We start from the raw sequence: 19,410 nt of genomic DNA, 5'->3' as shown, positions 1-19,410 counted from the left end.
GGAAATTGGAGTACGCCACCAGCTTGGCCCGAGCCGGACCCCCCCCGAACGGGGACCGGGACTCCACTCGAACTTACCCATTTGCAGCTCAAACGAGCACCACGGTTCGTCCAACGCGGATAACGTGGCCCGGCTCAACCCCTCCGTCCTAGCGAACGGACGCTTGAGGGGCAGCGATCAAAAAGTCAACCTAGCCTCCCGATCGGTTTCCTGCAACGAGCAGGAGCTCGGGGGCTAGTCTCGCAACCAACTACCACGCGTGTGGTCACAAATTGCAGGTTTCCCCCAGCCAGGCTGAAACAAAGCAAGCGCGCCATAACACAAAACATGCGGCAAAACAGCGAAAGAAGCCTCCGGAGGAGCACTCCTGCTCCACCACAGGCTCGGGGGCTACTGTTGGGGGGAAATATTAACGATCCCCTAAGACACCATTTAAGGAAGCAGACACGGAGGCCCGGGTCCACCTCGGCGTGATCAAAGTTCCGCCTCGCCCGACCAAGGCACAAGGATCGAGAACGTCCGACCCCCCTCCGCAAAGTTTCCGCCTCGCCCGACTGCGACCCCGGGGTCGGGGGCGCCCGACCCCTCACCACGGAGTTCCGCCTCGTCCGACCCCAAGCGAAGGGGTCGGGCGCACTGGGGCCCCCGGGGGAGGCATCCCCCTCGGATACGGTCCAGACGGGCAAGACAGACAAAAATCTGTGGGTCCCCCCGTCGGCCTCGCCATAAATGCGCCGCAGGACTGACGGAGGGCAGGGCGACCGCGCCCCTCACGCGACCCAACACAAGTACCCGTGCACGACCGCTCTGTGCAGGCTACAGTGTTGGCGGCCGGCTCCCATTCGCCGCAGGGTACTCATGGCCTGCGCCGGCCGGAGCAAAGGAGAGAGCGGCCTGTCCTCGGGCCCCATGCACCCTCGGGTCCCGCGCGTCCAGCAGCACGGATGTGACGCTCTCCCTCTCAGCACCCATCGCCTAAACAGCAGCATCCACCGTCCTCCCTAAACGGACGCTGGGGTAACGACGGAACGCCCTCATCATGATCTGACACCTACGAGCATCGAAGTAGCTATCTGCAGGGAGCAACAACACTTGGCACACGGCGACCTCCCCCTCCGGCATGCGCACCGGCACTCGTCCAGGGCCGGCAGAGGCATCGGACGCCTAGGATCTTGCTCCTCCTTCCTGCCGTACCTTTTACCATTCTACGCTTTACTCTTTACAGTCCTTTTTACCCGATCCCAACTGTAACTCCGGCCACCCCCTTGCGATATAAAAGGAGGAACCCGAGGCCGGAGAGGGGATCAGCTTCTTCTCGGACAAGCCATAGCGCACAGCGACTCTTCCTGCGAGCGCAAGCACAAAGAGACTTGGGACCAGTCCCTCTCTCGTCCATCTGTAACCCCCTACTACAGAACCCCGCGTGGACAACACGAACATCCTCGATACTGGACGTAGGGCTTCCTTTGCCCGAACCAGTCTAAACCCGTGTCTCCCACGCAACCATCTGAGGCTTACGCGCATAAAAGAAATTTACTAGTCTAAGTCTTGATCCGCTGATCTTGACAACGACAGTCACCAACCAAACATGTGCAACAGTTTCATGTTTTTCTGGAGTTGATGGAGTGAAGCTGGGAAAGTGTGGGAAAGTGTGGAGTTGGTGGAGTGGATCTGATTTTTGTGAGGTGGGGTGCTGTCAAACACCCCCTAATCGTGCTTGAGAATTTTGCTACTTGGAAAAGAAAGCTGTACAGGCATTTTTGTTTTGATCAATTACTTGTTTTTTCTTCTGATTTCTTGCTACAATTTCTCGGTGTTAGGTTATACTACTACAATTGCTGGAGGTCTCTCAGTAGGGCCTGGTCACAGGGATGGACCAGCGCAGAATGCTACCTTCTCTCCAGATTTCGAGCTTGCTTATGTCCCCAAGATTTGTGCATTGTTAGTTGCCGACGGAGGAAACCGGATGATTAGACAAATCAATCTAAAGCCAGAAGATTGTGCACGTGAGAAGCAATCAGGTAAATGCCGAATGGCTTCGTTTTGTCACCTACCTAACTTATTGTGTTACTACTGCCACCTGTTATATGGACAAGATTTATCCATTATAGTGCTCCTGTCTTTCAATTTACTAATACCACAGCCTGGGTGCAAAAAGGTTGGTAAAATGTACTTTATTCTTCCATTGTATATGAGTAGATTTCTTGATTATATGTGTTCTGCCTCATCTAGATATGCATCAACATTTTCGCTTCCACTATTGAACTTGAATTTCACCATATTTAACTCAAACTGACAGAATGTTTTAGGGGTTCAATTATGAAATTTTGATTCTTTTTCCCCTCACCCCTCTTGTTTCTGGGCTCAAAACTTTCCCCCTATGATCTATTAGCAAGGCCTGACAGCGTTATAGTTGGAATAGTGATACAATGTTCTGAGAACTCTCTGCTCCGCTGTTGGTGGAGAAAATTATAAATATACTCCACTGAATGGTCTATGTGGCGGAGGCCGAGTCTAAAATTTGAACCTCAAGCAGACCACATCTTTTTTTTCGATTGCCATTGGTGTTTTGCATGTTAAATTAAGAGCCTCTAAACAGGGCCTGGATTATATCTTCAAATTCCTCATAAGTCTAATAACCATGTCTTGTATTGAAGTATTAATGATAATGTTGGAAACCAGAGAAGATTATTTTCAGAGTAAGATCGAAAAACACCAGTACTCTCTTGACATTTCTTTATTACCTTTTGAAGATTTTTGGAGGTGCTTCCAGCATTGACAACCACTTCTACACATCTTCATTTGAGAAAAATATACTTATGGCTTTCATACATACAGTGGTTAATTTTTTCAGATAATCAGCAAAGTCTGTCACATGTTCTATAATTTCTGGGCAGGTATTCCTTGGTTTGCTGAGTGTGTGGAATGTTTCATTTCTTGGTTACCCAGCTAGAGTAAGCAACTTCTCCATTGCCGAATTATTTCCAGTTATGAATTAGTTATTGGTACATGTTCTGAGTAGTCTCCTTTTTTGTCTATTGAATGTGTGCTAGGCAATATTACCATATTCCCAGGCACTTGAGAAACTGACACCACATATTCAACACGTACTTTACTATGCTTTCTTTTAGTACTATCTGAACATTCTCTTTTGTTTTTTTGTCGTGGCATGCTGACATATGATTATTATATTACAAAGCTTAGTATGGAGAGTAACGGAAAAGGTATCTCCATGGATGGTGTTCAACTTCCCTTAGAGACCGGTGAAATCGATTTTGGTGAACCTGGAACTAATGGCCAACACAGCTTCTATCAATTAATCCATCAGGTAATAATATTACTTCCATACATGTGGCAATGTTACCAACTTGTAGCAATTTGTAAAGTTGTACCACTTGATCTACATTATGATGTGCCTGACACGGTACTATATCATGCATGAGAGTATGCCATAGGGAACTTTACTTCATAATCTTAGGCTGCTGAAATCAACTCGCAGTTAGATCTTGATAACATTTAACTGTACCCTTCCTTTCATGATTTGCCATATGCTTGATTTAGTATGTTATCATCCTATCTGTATTGATATTTTACCTTTGCATGTTTGCATTTTACATGTGTCTGCATTAGGATTCCAATTATTTCTAAGTTATATAGCCAGCACATTTTTTCAATCTGTATTGCTAGGTTGATAAGTGATAATTTCTCAGAGTAATGTTGAAGACAGCCGGTTTTGTTCAGGCTTATAGAAATTGTGAAAGAAACTGGAGGATAAGTTTGTCCACCTATTATGAATATGTATCTTTATTGATCGTGATTGTATTGGGCCATGCATGGAAGGGTCATCCCTTGCGATTTTATTGGCGTTGTAAAAAGTCAGTAGACTTGAAAGGTATTTCCCTAGTACATCTGACTTTCGATGCTCTTGTTGACATTGTAATTCTTCAAATACCTTTTAAAAAATAAAACATTTACAACTACACGTCTGTTATAGGGGAAACTGTGAGTAATCATGATGAATTGATGTCCAATTTCTTTGCCCAACCTGATGCACTTGCTTATGGAAAGGTACACGCTGAATGCCTATACTTTGGACATGTACGTGTTTGATAAATTTTCTTGCTTTGCTTACTGAAACTAACTACTTTTTTCAAACTCCTGAACAATTGCAAAGTGAAAAGGTTCCGAAACATCTTATCTCTCATAAGGGATTATTGTTCACCTATTACTTAAATCGATGCATCAGCATTATGCTTAAGAGTATATATTTATCTTTTCTGATTGAGCCATCCTGACATCTTTTTGTTAACAGACTTTTAAGGGAATCGGCCATCGCTAAGTTTGCTGCTGCCTACACTATCCGCATATGAGATTGGACAGGTCTGTTTGCGTACATCATTTAAATTGCAACCATTCAATCCTCAATAGGATTCTTGGCTTGATACGGGGAAGTAACAATGTATATATTCTTCAGCTTTTATCCATCTACGAGCACCGGATTGCAATTCAGGGTTTCATATAGGGAATTAACTCGTTTGATCAGTGGGGAGTGGAGCTAGGGAAGGTATGTGCTTGATTTTCTGTGTCTTGCTCCCATATTTTCATTTTGTTCAAAGTTCCAGTTGTGTTGGGCCCCATCTGGCAAGTGTCACATTACTTTATTTCCCTGTTGACACGTCTGTACGTTGTGTTCTTGGCACCTGATTTTGATTATGTTCTTCTTGGAATTTGAAAATCATGGTCCTTACTTCTAAGCCATCTTTGGGTATTAATCCAATGCTAAATTCAAAACTTTGATTGAAGTCCTCCGGTCTAATTATTAATTTCACTCTACTAAAACATTTATTAAAATGTTTTGTTTAGGGAATATGTTTTATTTTCTTCTGTTATGGCAACTCTTGGTATTCAGATCATTGGTGTCTGATGTAAGTCTCTCTCCTTCCTTCATTCTCTGGCATTCATTTAACATTTTCCTAGCTTTTTGTTGCCCTACAAAATTTATTTCCAATTTCCTTCTAATTAGAAATTTCTCTTAGGTTTTCATTTTTTTCTGAGATGCAATTCAATGTTAGTTGTCTGAACTCTTGTAATCAGTAACAACCAATAAGGCCATCAATGTATGTAATTGAGATGGCTTATTTGTATCCTTCACTCACAGCTAAATTACCTGCAGCAAGTAAGCACTCATGTTTTTTTCGTCTGTTCAGTAGTAAATTTATTATTCTTTCTTCTCATGCTTAATGCCATGACACCCACAAAATAGCTCCAAAGAAGGCAGGGATGATTTCCCATTTCTAAATTAAATTGGCTTCTTCTGTTTCATTCACTGTGACATCATGGCTGACTGGCTGTGTTGCAAAACCACACGTATGACTAATATGGGATGAAAGGAGAGATTTCTTGTGTTCAAAACATAAATGGTCAAATAGCTGGTTTTGTGATAGGATCTTGAGGTAAATTTATTATCCCTGAGAAAGAGTAGTATGCAGTAACGAGAGCTATCAATTGCCTTATTGTAACTCTGCTTCTGTAGATCATATTCTTGCTTGCCCTTGTTAATTATCTCAGACCTCATTCTCCAGGGTGATGCGTGGAATACCTCGAGCAATTTTTAGCTGTTGAGAAATGTTAGTGGTGCTGGGAGCTCACCATATGAATAATTTGGGTGGGAGCATCCTATTTAGCCTGGCAACCTCTCCATTGCTTTGATTAAAATTATATATATCAACAAGACAACAAGACAACAATACTTCCCTTGGCAAAGAAAGTTAACTATATTGTGTACATGTCTTCAGATTTTTTCCCCTAACCTCCTGATGTTGGACTTGCATAATCAGCTAGCATTTCTTTTTTCTTGAGAATTTTTATAAGATATTCTTGCATCAGAATCTCCTGATTTGGTAGGGGTTGCTTTAGTCAAGCTTCTGGTTTCAGTTGGTTTGGCAATTTCATAAAGCCTTTTTAAATATAGGTCTTACTGCAAAAATATTAGCGTTCTTCTTATCTTTCCTTTAAATTTGGTTACCTGTAGTCCCTTGTCTTATTCTCATTAGTGTTTCATCCATATTTGCAGCTACAATAGTATGTGCTTGGTAAGAATGCTACCTCCTGTTGTCCAGCTACGCTACCTTTACCCTAAGGTTTTGTGCTTTCTTTACTTGGAGTTTGATCCATAATCCATAATTCAATGGTACTGGTTGCCTTGCCTCTGTATTAGGTGTTAAATTGAACCATAAAATTTGATTGTTGTCTTATGCAATTTTTCCCACTACATTCCTACTGTCCAGAAAACATTTTTTAATCATCATATGATGTCGTTTGGCAAGCAATACTCAATTTCTTATCAGAGCGATACATATTGCCGTATAGATGCTTTTAAGATAAGATTTATGTGAAAATATATATGAAGTTTATCTTTTTGGACTTTAGTTAAAGGTGGTTGAGCTTTGGTGGCTGCCAACTCTTCAAAGAAAGTTTCACTGTATGGTAATGACTCTATTGATTCTTACAGGGAAAAAACGCAGCGGACAGTCCACACATTTTTGCAATAAGAAACTCAGCACTTCATGAAATGAAAAGACATCAGTCTGACAAATGTTGATACATCAATCTTGTCTTGTAAATCTACATTTGTGCTTAACTAAGTTTTCCTTCTAATTTCAGATGAAGTTAACCATTCTATAATCTGAGGTGAGTATGTTATTCTTAGTGCTATAATACTTATAAAAAAAATCTAAGTGTAATAAAACTATGTACTTGGATGACAAACAGAGTTACCTCATAACTACTCTTTTCAAAGAATACGAGTGTTTCATCTATATTAGTTTTCCCTATGAACCTAACAGAACAAATAGTGATTCATCAATCCATCAATCCATATGTATTTTGCCTAGACTGTGCACTCATGCCAACCCCCCCCCTCCAATAGGTCACCTTGGTTTACCCTCGTAGTGTGGAGAAATGTGTAAGTTGAGTTTGTGGTCCAGTACAGTTTTATTCACCCCACTCATTGGTAACTGATTCTTATGATGTACATTTTTTTGCAAACTTTTTGATCCTAACTACCTAATGGTTGCTTTATTATCACCTCTTATTCAGGACTAGTCAGGTACCTCCTTTTGCTCTCTGATTATATTTTCCTTTCAATATTTGCCATATATGTGAATTGCTAATTAGTATGGTTAGTATTTCAAGCCACTATGCATTATTTCCTTTTGACGATGACAGTTACATGGTGCAAACAATGGGAAAAAACACCCTCTATCAATTGATATTCAGCAGTATGTACTCTTAGAAGCTTCACTTCCCCATGTTATCCTTGATTACATAATGATCGATGAATACTGGTAAGTACATCATAGCGAAAGAGGACCTGGTTTTCCGATCAATCTCTAAATTGGTATTCATTTCATAGTAAGTTTTAGGGTTAAACGAGTAGATGATTTTTTTTCATTTGTATGCAATATTTGGTCTAGCTCAGTGAAATTTTATGCAAGAAATTTCTAGGAAGCATTTGCTATGGTGTTTGCATTTGTAGGAATTTTGACTGAGAGATTCAGCATGAAGAGATTTAGCTTGAATTAGCATGGATCAAGGTGACTGATATCTTGCATTAGATATGTATATCTGCCTAGACCAGCTTCCTCTTCTTGCAATTTCCCCAAAATCAGGCAATGCTATGCTTTGAACAACGTCACACTTACATACACAAAAAATACTCCTCCGCAGTCTACTCTTGAGATGTTTACCCATCACTTTATCCACTTGGTCAACAAATATTGTTGTTAGATGTATTTATTTACTTTAATGCTCACCTTCTATCGCTACTATTTAATTATATACTATGTTACCATAGCACTTATTTCAATAACAACTGGTTTACTTTTCCATACGAGCAAAGGTAGTGTGATTGTGATGACTAAGAAATTATGATTTTAATAATAACAATTAATGCCTGCATGTGATAGTATAAGCATTAACTTTGAAAAAGTTGTGTAATTCTTCCTATATATTCATCAATGTGAAGGTAGGAAATTGGAATGGGAATGAAATAGCATAACCGTCACATCAAGACACAAAGAACTAAACATAAGCGCATGTAACTGCCTAATTAGTACCACTAATTTTATTTTTTTCCCAAATGACACGACGAATACACACAAGAAAATTAGCCGCCACGACATTTCATACATGTCCACCTTTACCTACAGATGCTCGTAACTAGGACTATCTTGTATAAATAGCTATCCAAGATGCAACGCACTTTCATCTCTTCAGACTACGACCTTTCCAAATGGTAACCACCTTAAGAATGAAGTAAACACGAAGGCGTTATCGCAATACGCAATAGGCAACCAAAAGCGCAGGTATGAATTTTCCATTGTTCAAATCATTTCTTCCATCGTACAACGCATCAAATCCCTACTACTCCAACATGAAAATTGAGAAATTACTTTAAATGCCGCAGAACTATGTCATATGTTTAGATACCAAAGAAGCTATTTTTCGATCAAATTGCGCAAGAACTAGGTCTTTATGTGTCTAGAACAAATGTGAGAGAAATGAGTCATTCCATCTTCACTGCTTCCATTACTATTATGGTAACGCAGCGAACACCCCTCTACATAATAAGGAAGCAACTTACTACAGTGATTTCGTAGATACTGTAGGCGGAGCAATCGAATTATCCTATGATGATGTCATTCACAGTATCACAAGCGAAGGGAAATTGACTTTGGTCGATCACAACCACGCCAACCTATTGAAGAGTCAGAAAGAGAAGGATCAGCTATGTCTTGGGCATGAATTTTTAAAGACATATGTGTCGCTCAGATGAAACGCTTGAAAAAGATAGAAAATCAACATCACAACTTCATCGCTGAGATCCAGAGCTATCCGCCAACTTCAGCAACGCACTTCCTCTTGCAATTTCCCCAAATACAGGCAATGCTACTGCTTCAAAAGTCGTCACACTTACATACACAGGAAATACTCCTCCATAATCTACTCTTGAGATGTTTATCGACCAGTTTATCTACTTGGTCAACAAACCTTGCTGTTAGATGTGCTTATTTACTTTAATACTCATATTCTATCACTACTATGTAATTATATACTATGTTACTATATCACTTATTTCAATAATAACCAGTTTACTTTTTCATACGAGCAAAGGCAACATGACTGTGATTACTATACATTTATCCTACTCGATTCCCATTCCAATTTCCTATCTTCACATTGATGAATATATAGGAATAATTACGCAACTCCTTCAAAGTTAATGCTTTATACTATCGCATGCAGATATTAATTGTCATTATTAAAATCATAATTTCTCATGTCACATCAGAACATAAAGACCTAAACATTAGTGCATGCAGCTACCTGATTAGTACCACCAATTTTATTTTTTCCCAAAACATATCACACTCTTGACGCTAATACACGAACATCAATCCTTTTAATGAAATTTGTCATAATTGGTTAGAAAATTGGCGTGCCGGAGGCGCGCCCTAGACTCTAGTGAGTGTAGTGCTGTAGTCTGAATGTTACTGTGTGAAGTACATAAGGTTCATTTTCCCTCAAGCTCGCAGATTATAGAATCAAGATTTTACAGTCCAATCTTGTGATGCAAACACCCTCTAATTGCATCCCACCGCATCAAGCAGGTCTGAATATTTACAAAGTACATAAGGTTCATTTCCGCTCGACCTGACTAGGTCATGTTTGGATCTCTAGATTATAGAACCCAAATTTTACATTGTGCGGTCCACAATGGGGTGCGGCTAGTTATCACTGAAGGCGACAAATTCGCCACTTGTCGCCTTAAGAATGGAACACATGCACCTAGCGGGAGAAAACTATGCAAGAAAAGATTCTGCATGCAAGCAAAGATAAGATTGATGACATCATCCACATGCATGCAGTTTTGAAATTAAAAAAGTCATAAATCATAAACCGAGCACCCAAATTAAATTGTGATTGCACTACTGCGTTTCTTACGATAAGAGCTTTGAAACAAGATCACACTCAGACTATGTTTGGATGAATTTTTTTTTAAATTTTTTTTTTAAATACGAAATATTAAACTTGATTACAGCGAACATATACTTGAATAACTGGAACAAATAATTGTCTAATATGAAAAAAATAATAGGATGGACAAATGATTATATACAAAGAATGGAATACTAAACATCACTAAGATTGCATGATGCAAATAAAAGAGACGTATAATAGTGTATTGTAAACAAAAGATTGAAAAATTGATTGTGTAAGACAAAACAGTAGAATATGAACATCAAGTTAGAAGATTCTTTTAAGATATGTACACCTAGAACAAATTATACGGACTCAAATATTATACTAATTGAACAAGTTATATAAACTCACGGAACAAAAATAAATACACTCAGAACAAATTATACAAACTCACAGAATAAAATAGTAGTACGCATCGAACACATTATATGAATTCACAGAAAAAAATATTTATATACCTTGAACAAATTGCAGGAACTCATAGAACAAGTATTTATACACCTAAAACAAATTATATAAACTCACCAAAAAAAATTTGTACACTTGGGACAAAAATATTATGGATATATAATGGTATTTCAATCCACAAGTCTACATGCTTAACCATTTTAATGGATAAATACATTATATTTAAGAATGGAAGGAGTATATATCTAAATAAATTATATAAATTTAAGGGCAAAATACATACATCTTAAACAATCACATTGTGAATATAAATAAATATAAATACATTAAGAAGTAAATAGATAAATAAATATTATAGTTCATTAAAGTAGAAATTAATAGGAAAAATGAATACAAGAAGAACTAATATAAAAAAGGATGGAAAATTTTGAAAATATAAGACACCATAGAAAAAAACGGAAGAAAAGAAACACGAAAGAAGTAGAATAATCATCAGAAGAAAGGAAAAAAATAGAGAGAAAAAGAAAAAATGAGAAAGAGATTATAAACAGAAAAAAAATCAAAAAAAGAAAAGAAAAAGGAACCCACCTCGGTGGTTCGCGTGTGGGCGTGCGGCCGCGCCTCGCGCTACTATTGATGTGCGGACTGTGCGGTGAGTAGCAAGCGGTAGAAGGTACTTGTTGGGCTGATTTTAGGCCACATGCCATTTATTATTATTGGGCCACACCGGAAGGAGGAACCCACGCAACAGCAGGGGAGTAGAAGGCGACACGCGGCTATTTGCCACGTATGCGATATATAGCCGTGGCGCCACAATGGTGGTTGTATCCTCTACCTGCTAGTGCTTGGAATTAACCCAAAATTGATGTCATGTGTTTCACACTTTCACTAATGCGGCTTTTTATTCATTGTTTTGGAGACATTTTTGTTGTCAACAATGAGGCGCTTGTGCTGTTTTTGCTGATCTCAACATTTACCATTCCAGCCTTGGGTAAGCGTTGGTATGTTTGTGTTTATGCGTGTGTCGATTTTATACTTGTGCATACGCGCTGATGATAAATCTTTATGGAAACCTGAAGGGAATCAAAGCAATCTATTTTTGGATAGTAAATGAAAGAATTGCCCTCGTATATAGAGAATGGATGGGCCTAGAAGCTTAGTTGAGTTTGGGCTTTAGTTTGCCCAAGATAGAATTCAACCCTCATATCTTGTAGACTGGATGGGCCACGATATGGTTGTTGCAATCAAGCCCAATACGCGTCTGAGCGCCTAGTAGCCCAACGAGCAGTAGCAAAAATCAGTCTCCAATTTTTGCGCTCATGCTCTCGAGCAACGATAGTGCGGAAGATCTCTGGTGCTCCCAACTTCCGAAAGACCAGAAAGGCAGAAGATACTACTCCTACATCCTACTACTTATGCGTATAAAAAAAATACCACAAAACACCAATGCCGCGAGTAGTGAAAATATCTAACAAAAAAAAATGGCAGTGCAGTCCAATATGCTCTTGGTGCATCCACTCAAGAAAGAAAAAGAATGGCCGTGAAGGGAATCAGATCCGGCCGTTGGTAAGGTCGACATCGGCCCATGGTTTCTGAACAGAAGAAGCAGAGAGCGAGATGAAGTCCATTGCTCACGCAAAGCTTCTATTAGCTGCATTTCCAACGCAAAGCCGATGGATCGATGCGACTCTGTCGGCTCTACACTGTGGCACCGATTGGTTTCTGGCAAAATTACTATCGGTAGAGTCGTCTTATTGAGCCGGATGTCACAAATTTGGTTTATCCAGTCGTTTTATTGAGTTGGATGCGACAGATTTGGTGGTCTCCAGCTCTGACAGGCGATGCGCTATATTCTTTAATCAATCTGCTTATCGGTGTCCTGTCAGGATAAGCACGCTGTTAATAAACTTCAGTCAAATGTCACATGTCTTTGACCGGAGAGACCGAGGGAGATTAGATAGTACTCTCTCTGTTCTGATTTACTGTTAGCTCAAATTTGAGACACTCCATCCGTCGCTTTCAACTTACTCCGTAGACAGCAGTCTCGACGCCAGAGAAGAGAGATTCTAAGGCTACTCGGTGGATTCTGGAATCCGATCCGATGGATTCAATTCCGTGGCAGCCAAGTCCAGTCCTTGATCTGGTCCAACAAATTCCGTCGCCCGCCGTGTGACGCGCCCCTCGCTGGCGAGCCCGGCCTGTACAAGTGGGCCTCGATATATGGCACTAGTGGGTGGTGACTTGGGTTTAGTCCAAACCCACGCCACCTCCCTCCTGAATCCCAATCCCTCCAGCGCGAGGCACGAGCTCCTCTCCGCCGCTCCGCTGCCTTTCCTCTCGCCGGAATCCTAAACCCTAGCGCCCCCCCGCGCGCGTCGAGAGTCGAGACCACTCGCCCGGACCCGGGAGGAGATGGGCACCGGGGGAGACGGGGAGAAGGCGGCCCCGGCGCTGCCGCTGGAGGCGCTGCTGGCGCTCGGGCTCGACCAGCGCACCGCGGAGAACGCGCTCGTCAACAGCAAGGTCACCGCCAACCTCGCCGCCGTCATAGCCGAGGTGAGGATCGCTGCCCGGTCGCGCTCGCCGTTTTGGGTCTCCGCGGGGGGTAGTGTCTACTGTTGATGCGGAATTTCGGGGTTTAATTTAGATTTTAGCTTGTCCCGGGTGTGGGATTTGGTGTTAGAATGATATGGATGCAGACGTGCGCACTTTTTTTATGCGTCTCGTATATGATTTTTTTTAAATCCGTACTGCCCAATTTAGCTCATTCCAGCTCGATTGTGAACTGTGGCGAGTAATTCTGGTTCCTAGTTCTGCAAATCTGCTACCCGCTTCACGTTTTGTCACAGCACCACCACCATTTGATCCACGCTTGCTTGGTTTCATCAGTACCGTTTGTGTGATCTGCTTAATGCTTTGCCAAAAGTTTCTCTAGGCTTGTCTTGTGCTGCTACATTTTAGCCTTTTCCCCACCTATAATCCTGTTTGGATAATTTTGCAGTCCTTTATGACAGACATGCCCAGCACAACTAGTCATTTTGTACATAGTGTGCCTGGTCGAATTCAGTACAACTCGATGTGATTTAGGATAGGAATTCGGACATCTTGAATGCTAGTTGTTACTGTCACCTTTTTCATGAACTTATCCTAGCATGGATATTGATGTTATCTTATTGTTATTCTAACAGTTTGCACTGCTAATCTCATTGAAACATGCTGCATTTTCCCATTTAATTAACTGGTCTTACCTGTCAACAACAGGCTGGCATAAAGGAATGTGACAAGTCAGTTGGCAATCTTCTCTATGCAGTAAGCACCTAGACCAATGGATCATGAGTAATCTACTAATTGAGGATTTTTTATGTGTAACTCATAAAGCTGAACTTACTCATGTGTAAAACAGGTCGCCACTAAGTACCCAACTAATGCACTTGTTCATCGTCCTGTCCTTATTAAATATGTCTTGTCAATAAAGGTATGCCCCCGTTTTTATTCTTGAATTCTGTGAGTTAGTTTTGTGGGTGCCAACATAGTGTTTTCTTTTTTCACCACGCATTGTCTAGATGATGTGAACATGAAATCCCTTTTCAGATAAAGAACCCTGCACAGCTAGATGCTGCTTTGTCATTTCTTACCAATACAGGTCCTGATTCTCTGGATGTCGAGAAGTTTGAGGAAGCATGTGGTGTAGGTATGTTTCCTTTGAACGCCCTGTATCAATATGCTTCTGCAAATTATAATGTATGCGATGCATAGCTCTTAGAATTTTCTGGTATTGCTACGAGCTTATCTGTTTCTTCTGATACTGATGAATTTTTTCTGTTTATACATTTGCTGATTGAAAGGGTTTGTTGTTATTGTTGCTTTTGCTGCTCCTGCTATACGTTTGCTGATTGAATGCATTTTCCTGTTGAATATGAAAAAGGGAAGCTCTCAGGAAGTAGTTTATTCTTAGACTCGGTCCATTTCATCGGAAACACTGGGTGCTAAGACAATAATGATTAAATTGACAAGTTTGACTATTGGATATGAAACGACATTTACTTTTGTTAATAGTTTATTCTCAGTTCATATCACCTGACCATTTATAACTAGGCCACAATACTGTGCCTGCAGGTGTGGTTGTTTCTATTGAGGAGATTAAATCAACTGTTACTGATGTTCTTGAGGAGAATATGGAAGCTATAAAGGAGCAGCGGTATCACATAAATGGTTTGGCTTCCAATTCGACTTGCATGATAAATTGCAAAGAAGTTTATGATAAAAAATCCGCATTATGCTAACTGTTTTGTATCATATTGAATGCACATATACACTCTTAGTTAGTTTAGTAATTTATACTGATGGATGACCATGGGACCTAATTCTTAATCATGTCCTTTTCCTCAGTTGGTACCCTATGCGGACAGGTTAGGAAGAGACACCCATGGGGTGATGCTAAGGCGATAAAGGTGCAAAGCATATATGAAACATGATTGTTTGGGTTGTCTTATTTGTTTTGAGCACCAATATATTTGGGTTGTCTTTTATTTGTTTTGAGCACCAATATAATCTGCTTGTACAGGAGGAAATTGACAAGAGGCTTGCAGAAATACTAGGTCCGAAGACAGAAGCTGACAATATAAAACCAGTGAAAAAGAAGAAGGAAAAACCGGCAAAAGTTGAGGTTGGCAAGATGATATGTACTATCCAAGTTCAAAGTAGTGTGATTTGATTTATTGCACCACTTAGTTATGGTTTCTGTGAAATGCAGGAGAAAAAAGTTGCAGTTGCCACTTCTGCCCCACCATCTGAGGAGGAATTAAACCCGTATACTATATTTCCTCAGCCAGAGGAAAACTTTAAGGTTCTGCTCCTCTCTTCTCTGGCATACAAGTCATAGTTATGGCACTCAGGCACACCTATAGAGTTTGTTATAGTTTGTTTCTTTTTCCATCACAGTAAGTTTTCTTCAGTGATTCTGATTTCTTTGTATGATCTAGGTTCACACAGAAATATTCTTCAGCAATGGGAACATATGGAGAGCGCATAACACAAAGGAAATTTTAGAAAAACATCTGAAGGCAACTGGAGGAAAAGTGATGACCCGTTTTCCACCAGAACCCAATGGATATCTTCATATTGGTCATGCCAAGGTTTTGATAATCTCCGTCATGAATGCATTTCATGGACACCAAATTTTTAAAATTTGGGGGTATATACTTACATGCTTCATCATACAGGCTATGTTTATTGATTTTGGGCTGGCTAAGGAGCGAAATGGTCATTGCTACCTTAGGTAATAAGATTTCCATTGGGAATGGTTTCCTCTAGCTAACTAACCATTTTTAGAAGTGTTCATTCATGGCTGTTGATGCTACCTTCAGTATAATTTTAGTATAAAAATGCATTGGAAGAATTCCTTTTCAGCTTTGTCCAAATTTTCTGTTGTAGATCATGGAAATTTATGCTTTTCTTGTTTATACAACATTTATTTACCCCTACATTGCTGTGAGACTTGTGCTCAGTTTTGCTTGATTTGTAATTTGATGAAGACATTGATGTTGCTTCAGTTCTTTTACATTACAATATTTCATGTTTATTTGGACAACAGGTTTGATGACACAAATCCAGAAGCTGAAAAGAAAGAATACATAGATCACATCCAGGAAATCGTCCATTGGATGGGATGGGAGCCCTACAAAGTAACATACACAAGTGACTATTTCCAAGCTTTGTACGAGCATGCAGTTGAGTTAATACGGAGAGGGCTAGCCTATGTAGATCACCAGGTACATACCACCTCTCCTGTTCACCATTTGATCCAATAGTGATTAAAGTGCAACCTGTGTCATCATGGGGAAAGGATGTTGATGTTTAGTCCTTGAGAAATAAAATGCCTGCATGCTGACTTGTATACTTACCAGACCGCAGAAGAAATCAAGGAGTACAGGGAAAAGAAGATGAATAGTCCATGGAGGGATAGGCCAATTGAAGAGTCGCTGAAATTATTTGAAGACATGAGGCGTGGGTTGATTGCTGAGGGCGCGGCAACTCTCCGAATGAAGCAGGACATGCAGAATGACAACAAAAACATGTCTGACTTAATAGCATATAGAATAAAAGTAAGTATGGTGCTCAACTGAGAATTTAATTATCATAGCACAGAACATCAGAACTCATTGTTTATACACGTACAGTTCACCCCTCATCCACATGCTGGCGACAAGTGGTGTATCTATCCAAGCTATGACTATGCTCATTGCATGGTTGATTCTCTTGAAAACATCACACATTCGGTAATTTTTTTTTTCTTTACCAAATAGTTTTGAGTTGGGTTAACAATAACATGTGAGGGACTAAGCATGTTTTTTTCTCATTTGTTAGTTGTGCACACTTGAATTTGATATACGTCGCCCTTCATACTACTGGCTGCTTGTTGCCTTGGACCTCTATCAGCCATATGTGTGGGAATATTCGAGGCTAAACATATCAAATACTGTGATGTCTAAAAGAAAGGTAAGTAGATGAAGCTAAATGAAAAGACCAATGCTATGCTAGTTCGTGTTATAATGTATGATCAATAATGTCATATTCTTGTCCATTTGTCGTTGTTCTGGTGCAGTTGAATCGACTTGTGACAGAGAAGTGGGTAGATGGGTGGGATGATCCCCGCTTGTTGACATTGGCAGGACTCCGGCGACGGGGAGTATCATCAACCGCGATTAATTCGTTTATCCGTGGAATTGGGATAACTAGAAGGTAGAAGTACATGAGTTGCTGTTTTGGAATACTTATAGATATGTTTTGGTCTATCCATAATCACATAATTTTTTATATACTTCATTCTGCTTTATCTGAATGTATTTTGTCATATTTTTTATACAGTGACAATAGCTTAATTCGTGTTGACCGTCTGGAATATCACATCAGGGAAGAGCTTAATAAAACAGCTCCTCGATCGATGGTTGTTTTGCGCCCTCTAAAGGTTTGGTGTTCAGTTCCGGTTCTAGATTACGTTGTGCCTTTGTGGTCCATTATTGTTCATTGTGCTACCTTTTTTAATTTTAGGTTGTAATAACTAACTTGGAAGAAGGAAAAGTAATGGATCTTGATGGGAAAATGTGGCCTGATGCTTCTGATACTGATGCTTCCTCCCACTACAAGGTATCTCTCATTTTTAGTGTATGATACAAGAACAATATGCCTTTTTGCTCTATGTCAACTTAAAATGCTGTGTGAAATGTGCTATAAGAAAACCATAAATTCACTGCTCTGTGGCCTTCAAATCTTCCATAGTGCATAAATGTATCACATTCTTTCATTATGCAGGTTCCTTTCTCAAGAACTGTCTACATTGAGAGTACTGATTTTCGCCTAAAGGACTCAAAAGATTACTATGGGCTAGCCCCTGGTAAATCTGTCATGCTAAGGTACCTTTATTTTTGAGAAAGTTGTTCTGGATCTACTTGCCTATCAATTTCACATTCTGTACAGTAACATGGCATTTTCCCTTCAATTACTAGGTATGCATTCCCCATAAAATGCACAGATGTTATCTACGGTAATAGCCCTGATGATATCGTTGAAATTCGAGCTGAATATGATCCTTTGAAGACTTCTAAACTTAAGGTAACAGTCCACTGGAATCTTTTCAAAACTGTTAGTTTGATTCTGCTATTTGGGCATTTTGCAAGTAAGATAAATCTAGTTTGGACACCCAACAAAAGAAATCTGGATGACTGACTTGACTTGAAACTCTTACAGGGTGTTCTGCACTGGGTTGCCGAGCCAGCACCTGGTATTGAACCATTAAAGGTGGAAGTTAGATTGTTCGAGAAATTGTTCATGTCAGAGGTATTGTGCAGCTTACTGTTCTTACTGCTGTTCCAAGTGCTTGTTACGCTGAGAGTCACCAACGTCTTTGTTGCTCTGCATCTAGAATCCTGCTGAATTGGAGGACTGGCTGGGGGATCTTAACCCGCACTCAAAAGAGGTGATAAAGGACGCCTATGCTGTACCGTCACTTGCCACTGCGGTTCTGGGTGACAAGTTCCAGTTTGAGCGCCTCGGTGATTTCAGAACTAGAGAACCTCATGTTTTTACACCATTCAATCAATGGGTTTTCTTGACTCAACTAATCGTCCTACTTTGATGTGGATTTCAGGCTACTTTGCGGTAGATACCGACTCCACGCCTGAGAAGCTGGTGTTCAACAGAACAGTTACCCTCCGCGATTCATTTGGTAAAGCTGGACCCAAGTGACCGCGTCGGTTTTGTTTGGGTGCAGAGGCGCACCTGAACTATACAGTTTGTGAAGAAAATGATAGTTTAATCCATGACAACAGTTTAAAGGCCTTCCACCCTGTAAAATGTGCATGTGACTGCTGTTTGCTTGCTTTGATTGAATCTGATTTTGTATGATCTTTTTAGTGGTAGGGTACCCAATTTGTGTCAAAAGCTACATATGCATGATTTGGGATGTCCGCAATCAAAAGCTGCATATACTATCATTATTTGGAGCTTATTTCCGGCATGGTTGTTGGTGACATAAGAAGTCGTGGCAAACTGTCCTTACAGCATATAAGCATACTACTACTAATTCCGTTAGCTAGATTTTGATATGTATCCAGAGCAAAATTATATATCTAGAAGAACTAAAACAACTTGCAATTCGAAACGGAGGGAGTACTAACAACCTGTAATTCAAAATGGAGTTCAAAATGGAGGGAGTACGGTTGTTAATTCAAAATGTAACAACCTGTAATTCAAAATGGAGTTCAAAATGGAGGGAGTACGGTTGTTAGTTCAAAATGGAGGGAGTACTTGCAATTCGAAACGGAGGGAGTACTTGCAATTCGAAACGGAGGGCGTACTGGCAACCTGTAATTCGAAATGGAGGGAGTACGTAGCGTACGGATAACCAAAATGGAGGGAGTACTTGCAATTTGAAACGGAGGGAGTACTTGCAATTCGAAA

At 40.3% G+C, this 19,410-nt stretch overlaps 1 protein-coding gene across 1 annotated transcript; it reads left to right on the top strand.

The window, feature by feature from the left end:
* The first annotated feature begins 12,696 nt into the window (after positions 1 to 12,696).
* Positions 12,697 to 18,958, top strand: LOC101752866 (glutamine--tRNA ligase). Its single transcript, XM_004968433.3, has 22 exons — positions 12,697 to 13,008; positions 13,714 to 13,761; positions 13,856 to 13,927; positions 14,044 to 14,143; positions 14,569 to 14,664; positions 14,842 to 14,903; positions 15,017 to 15,118; positions 15,206 to 15,298; positions 15,435 to 15,587; positions 15,675 to 15,730; positions 16,046 to 16,223; positions 16,359 to 16,556; positions 16,632 to 16,730; positions 16,819 to 16,950; positions 17,057 to 17,193; positions 17,320 to 17,419; positions 17,503 to 17,598; positions 17,764 to 17,864; positions 17,958 to 18,063; positions 18,199 to 18,288; positions 18,374 to 18,503; positions 18,599 to 18,958. Exons 1-22 carry the CDS (start codon positions 12,865 to 12,867, stop codon positions 18,694 to 18,696), a joined length of 2,391 nt encoding a protein of 796 aa, XP_004968490.1. The 5' UTR covers positions 12,697 to 12,864; the 3' UTR covers positions 18,697 to 18,958.
* The last annotated feature ends 452 nt before the right edge of the window (positions 18,959 to 19,410 follow it).

This window comes from Setaria italica, chromosome V (genome assembly GCF_000263155.2).
Source record: "Setaria italica strain Yugu1 chromosome V, Setaria_italica_v2.0, whole genome shotgun sequence".
Taxonomy (NCBI): domain Eukaryota; kingdom Viridiplantae; phylum Streptophyta; class Magnoliopsida; order Poales; family Poaceae; genus Setaria; species Setaria italica.
This window is presented reverse-complemented; position numbering and strand designations above follow the sequence as displayed.